We start from the raw sequence: 6,379 nt of genomic DNA on the forward strand, positions 1-6,379 counted from the left end.
GAATATCTATTGCTTAGATCACCTTGTATTGAAAAAAAACCCGGTGGTTTATGACATATGATTTTCTACTTTTATATATATATTCTAGGGACAGGAGGTGATTTAGAACTTTTATTTATTTCATATTTTTATTATATATTTTTAAAGCTTTTTTTTTTTTTTTTTTTTTTTTACTATTTTATTCCCCCCCCGGGGGCTTGAGCCTGCGGTCACTTGATTGCAAGTCCCATAGACGGCAATACAACTGTATTGCCGTCTATGGGACATTCTGTCTATTAGTATTACGGCTGGTCATAGACCCAGCCACAATACTAATATATAGCAGTGACAGGCCTGGGAGCCTCATTAGGCTCCCGACTGTCACCCGAACAGGTCGGCTCCTGCGATATCGCCGCGCAGGAGCCGGCCTGCAACTTTACAGGTACGGGGGAGGTACAGGTTCGGGGGAGAAGGGGCCACCGATACTGACCCGGCATCCGCTGTACTAGAGAGGCGGATGCCTTTGAGGGATAGACGCCGGGGCCTGAGACATCGCTGCGCTCCTCTGCCCTGCATCAAGCCAGCAGCGGGGGGACGGAGGAGCGGAATAGCATCACTCCTCCCGCTGCTGGCTTCATGCAGGGCAGAGGAACGTAGCGATGTCTCAGGCCCCGGCGTCTATCCCGTGCCGGCATTCGCCTCTCTATTACGGCGGGTGCCAGGCGCCACATTCAGACTATAAGACGCACCCTTCTTTTCCCCCCAAATTTTGGGGAAAAAAAGTGCGTCTTATAGTCTGAAAAATACGGTATATATATTCCATGGTGCTGTACATTATTATATTAATTCCATGGTGCTGTACATTATTATATTAATTCCATGGTGCTGTACGTTATTATATATATTCCATGGTGCTGTACATTATTATATTAATTCCATGGTGCTGTACATTATTATATTAATTCCATGGTGCTGTACGTTATTATATATATTCCATGGTGCTGTACATTATTATATTAATTCCATGGTGCTGTACGTTATTATATATATTCCATGGTGCTGTACATTATTATATTAATTCCATGGTGCTGTACATTATTATATTAATTCCATGGTGCTGTACGTTATTATATATATTCCATGGTGCTGTACATTTGAGGGTTTACATACAGTACACAAAGTATAAAAAACAAATATAATACTAACAATGACCGACTGGTACAGTGGGATAGAGCGCTCTGCCGGAAGGGCTTACAATCTATGAGGGAAGAGAGATAGAGACAGTAGGTGAGGGGGGAGACAGTTCAGATGGTGGTCTGGTGACAGTAGTGTTATTGGAGGTTGTAGGCCTTACTGAATAGGAGTCTTCAGGGCCTTCTTGAAGCTTGTAATTGTGGATTGTGTATCTCAGCAACAAAGGCACTGACTCGTAACATAAGGGAAAACATAATTTGTTTCAGGTGACCCTAACCTATGTACAGGGCTAGGTTTATATACTGGGTTCTGGTAACAGACTCCATTGAATATACATTATGCCAATAACTTTTCTGAAAGTATGCACTGATAATAATTGTTACAAAACATGGAAATTTCTTTGTATTAAGCTTCAGAAAATTCCATTAACTAGTGGTGATCACCAGGGTAAACCAAATGAATGGCTATGTATGATATTGATCTTAGATCGCTTCCTTCAACCACTTCTTACTGTTATCGGCAATCATGGGGTTTCACACAGGTCTTGACTCCATAGCAATACATGTAAGTGTATTGTAAGTACACCTTTATCTCACCATGGATTCCTTGTATATATTAAGTGATGGAGCCAAGGCCTTCCAGGGGCCAGAGAAGCAATCTAAGACTCTTCCAATGGTTTCACCTGCTTTGAAAGCTATGAAATTGATCACCTATTCTTAGGAAAGATCACCAAAATCAGATGAGTGTGGGTTCAATACCAGTAAACCCCACAGATCAGCAAATGAACGGGTTATACCGTTTGGGCAAGTGCTATGTTCTCTTCACTGCTCACCAAACACAGAGATGTGCATTGTACTCCAGTTCAGCCCCATTCCTTTGTATAGGACTGAGCTGCAGTATGGCCATGCGAGCAATGGACTTGGTGTCACTGACATGAGAAGAGGAAGTGGAATTCACCCAAATGCCTCAAACTCTTCCAACAACCGATCCATGGTTGTTTTGGGTGTTTGGCTCTACTGATGTTATACTGATGTTCCATCTTAAAGATAGATCATCAGTATTAGTCACAGAAAACACCTTGAAATATCTAAGATCAAAATACTTTTAACTTTTTTAAAAACTGTTAATAAAAATAAGTATAAAAATACATTATCCTGACTTGATCAATAATTCTCCTTTACCTTCCAGCATACAAGTGGCGTGAGTGCAATGCTTGTCCTGATCAAACCACTCACTGGACCAAGAGAATACATTGTTGACCTGGAAATGGTGACTGTTAACAGCTTAATGAACTACCGTTCCAGTTCCATTTTACGACTTACCATAATAGTTGGCCCATACGCATTCTAGTAACTTTACAATAGCACTGGAAGCAATAACATATTCCACTCTACGTACTTACCTTTTATTTATAGATGCTCCTTTTTTTAATCACATTCTATCCATAGACCACTCACATCTTTTTGTAATTACATTTCAAGTGTATTGTTTTTTTGTGTCAAATATGTATTCATAGTATACAGTTAGGAGAAAAAGCCATTTTATGGTCGCGAGCAAGAGTCACTAGGTGTCATATGTCTGTGGTATCACTAATTCCAAGAGAATTCTCCCAACATGACAATGCTGGAACAACTCTCAGTATTGTACATTGTGCCTTTCCAATGATATTCCTCCTTCAGACGCGTGATTAAGACTAAGGGACGGGCTACAAAGTGACTTAAGATTAGTATTTTAAGATTACAGTGTCACGCTGAGTGTAAGATCCCAACCCCAGAGTATAAAAAGCAGAGGCCCAGGGGAGGTGAGTACTTCTAGGAAACAGTTACTCACTTCACCTGGGCTCCATTGTGGCTTCCAGTGTGATCCCAATGTTCTTTGGGCTCTTCCAGCCTTATGAATTATGTCAGTGCTCCTGGGAACACTAGAGGAGAAAATACCCCAAAGTTAAATTGTGGTTTGTGAGTGGTGAACCCTAAAAATTTGAGATTCAGCTGAATCAAAAATTTTTGGAAAAACTGTAATGAACCTGGTTTGTTATGGACCAGTTCACTTATCGTTATAAAAAAAATTATTGTCATGGATTCCGCAAAGAAGCCATGGATTAGCTGCACTGAATTACAATCCTTGTGTAGATCCATTGGCCAGTCCGTGGCAAAAATTTTAGCTTTAGATTTCTGAACAATCCATGGCAGATTTGTCAATGGCCTAAGATATGGAATCATGGTAGGACGTGGATGTCAGCACGGTCATGAACATGAAGTTCTCATTTTATAGGCGATGCAAACATCCACATCACCAGAAATGTCAGAACTAAGTGCCATCAGATCTGCTGGAGGCTGAGGCCCCACGTTGCGGAAATGCAGCTATTTTTGTTGCAGATTTTTTGAGCGAAAGCTAAGAATGGATTGAGCAGAAAGTAGAAGTATAAGAACTTACTATATATTTCCCATTCCTTTTGCAGCCATTCTTGGTTTTGGCTCAAAAAACCGCAACAAAATCTGCAAAAAACAAAAAACTGCATTTCCGCAACGTGGGAGTTCCGCTGGCTCCCATATAATGGCTATCTCCACTGTGAGCGATGATACATTAAACATTTCCTTCTATTATCCACATATGCAAACGTTGCTAAGCAATACACAATTATACTTTGTTCATACCATGTAAATATATTTCTAGTAGATATATGTTAAATTTATTTTTTCTTGAGTTGTGCTCCTGTCTGCATAGCCTTCAACTATATTACCTTTTTTTTTAATTGTTTACCGTACTACAGAAGAGTTTTACGTAAATTTCAATAGTAAAGTGCCTTTCCTTACTTATACACATAGAATTTAATTCAATTTATCTTTATAATGTGTTACATCATGAAAAAGTAAGGCTTCGTTATATTTATTGTTTCCTTTCATTGAAAATGGGACTTCAACTTAAAATAGATTTTTAGAGGGATGGAGTATAAATGATAAAGTATGTTCTTGGGTAAACTCAGTAGGGGGGCTCATAATAAAAGAAATGATGATTTTAATGGGAATTAGTCACAATCCAGTACGAAGGCCCCATATTGTAGAGCAGGAGGAGCTGAGCAGATTTTATGGGGAAAAAAATCTGATATAACTTGTATTTTATTAATAGAAATACTTGCTTATTCTGAATTTAGTAGTCATGTGGGAGGTCCTAGGCATTTTCCTTTCCAGTCACAGGTTTCCTTTAATGAGTGTGCATGCAGTGATAGCTACCATCCATTGACTAGGACCACTCACTGGACTCCTAAATCGGGAATGAGAATCATGATGTCACCAACTACAACTCCAGCCAACCACCAGCCTTAGTGGCTGGCTGAAGCTGTAGTTAGTGATGTCAGCCTGTACCTCGAAGAACAGGGAGTGGCCAGGAGTACTGCAGCCACCACTCTGCAAAAGGAGAGTATTTTTACTGAAATACTGGACCCCCCCACATACACACACACACACAAAAACTCCTCCATCTGCTCTATAACATGCCGCCTACAGATTGCACTGCATTTCTAAATGAGACAATTTTCCTTTAAATGGGTATTTAGAAAAAGGTAACCAAGTCCAGTGACCTCCAACAAGCAACAGAACAAAGGAGAAGAACCTGTTCATAAATGTGACTGTGCCTGATATTGCAGCTTAGTCCCATTAAAGTTCATGGAGCTGAACTAGGGATTAAAGGGAATGTATAACCTATATTTTTATATTAAAACCAGATACTCACACATAATCTTTTTGTAGTGGTTTTTTTGTTATTTTTTTTTTTTTTCCAATCCTAGGTTTTTTTTTCTAATTCTAATATCTGTCCACGGCCATGGGGACGGCCATCTTGCCTGAGCTGCTGTCAACAGAGATAAACTTTAAAGCAGCCACATGGAACATAGGAACCTGCAGGCTTGACTTCCCTTGGAGATTGTTCAATGAATGTTCTGTGACCTCTGCAGAGGTCATTGTGCATGAAGAGGGAAAAATGAATTATGACCACCACTATTGTGGATGGCTGATTCTGTGTTACATGTATGTAGATGTTACCGTTCATTGTAATGCCAGCTGTGATGATGATGATGATGAGGTGACTGCTGAAAAGTGATCTTTATAGAACGGAAATGTCAGCACTTTATGAAGATCAGTGGCAAGTGTGAAAACTACGAGATTTCGGGGTTATTTTTAATATTGATAGTAACATTGGTTTTAAAAAATCAGCAAATTGTGTAAAAAGAAGATATATATACCATATATACTCAAGTATAAGCCGAGTTTTTCAGCACAGTTTTTGTGCTGAAAAAGTCCGCCTCGGCTTATATTCGGGTCATTACGGTAAATACAAACCACTAGTCTAATGGATCATCCATTAAGCTAGAAGATTCTCCTTTGTTCACTGGGGTATCGGAGAAAAGGCATGACTATTTGTCATGTTTTAGCCACTGGGACTGAAGATATTGCTTATCAATTTTTAGTGGAATTATTCTTTACCATGTCCATTAACTGTAGTCCCAACTGTGCAGTCTCACCACTAACACATGGACTTCAATAAAATGGTACACAATGACTGGTCCAGGGCACTCCATAATATGCCTCAGTTGTCCATAAGACTTGGTACATGGTAATCTCAGTTGCATTTTTACAAGGATTTCACCATCTCGCACAGTGGCTGCACCCTATATGATAATATGTTAGGAATGGAGTATAGCAGCAACTATTGCGTGAAAATATATTTGTAAAACTAATAGTAGAATTTATATTAACATTGGCTAGAATTATTAATAATTATATACACAAGTATAACGACAAACATACCATAGACATACAAAGGGATTTACGGAATTAGGATGGCGCTGTGATGTAAAGTCAAAACTTTTCAATTTTTTTATCTCAAATTTTAAAATGTTTTTTTATGTTTCTGTCCAATGCACACAAACAGAAATGCTTGTATTATATCTTTTGTGATTTTTATGATTCCATATTATTTCCTTATATGTAGTCATGTATTATCAGGGCATTCTTGCATAGTTTAGTTCTTTTCTTAACTGTACAAAGTGTTTATTAAAATAAATGGAAACTAGAAAGGTCATGATTTTATTGGTTGCTTTCCAAATGAAGAAAATAAATGTGTGGATTGTCAGAATAATTTAATAGGATGTGATATACCGTAAACGCATTGCATGGAAGATACTGCAGATGACAACATGGATGAACAT

The 6,379-nt window shown here is 38.7% G+C and overlaps 1 protein-coding gene across 2 annotated transcripts in view; it reads left to right on the top strand.

Annotated features, from left to right (window-relative positions):
- The window catches only part of EFEMP1 (EGF containing fibulin extracellular matrix protein 1), a 62,427-nt gene extending 57,516 nt beyond the window's left edge, over nucleotides 1-4,911 (top strand). Inside the window, exons 11-12 of one of the 2 annotated variants that reach the window (XR_012715315.1) lie at nucleotides 2,362-3,246; nucleotides 3,338-4,911. Coding sequence is in view for 1 of the 2 variants with exons in the window: in XM_075267594.1 (XP_075123695.1) it covers nucleotides 2,362-2,523 (162 nt within the window). In the remaining variant the exon portion in view is untranslated. Of the gene's footprint in view, nucleotides 1-2,361 lie in introns of both variants that reach the window. The other variant, XM_075267594.1, reaches the window with a different exon arrangement.
- The last annotated feature ends 1,468 nt before the right edge of the window (nucleotides 4,912-6,379 follow it).

The sequence above is a fragment of the Leptodactylus fuscus genome, chromosome 3, assembly GCF_031893055.1.
Source record: "Leptodactylus fuscus isolate aLepFus1 chromosome 3, aLepFus1.hap2, whole genome shotgun sequence".
NCBI classification, from domain to species: domain Eukaryota; kingdom Metazoa; phylum Chordata; class Amphibia; order Anura; family Leptodactylidae; genus Leptodactylus; species Leptodactylus fuscus.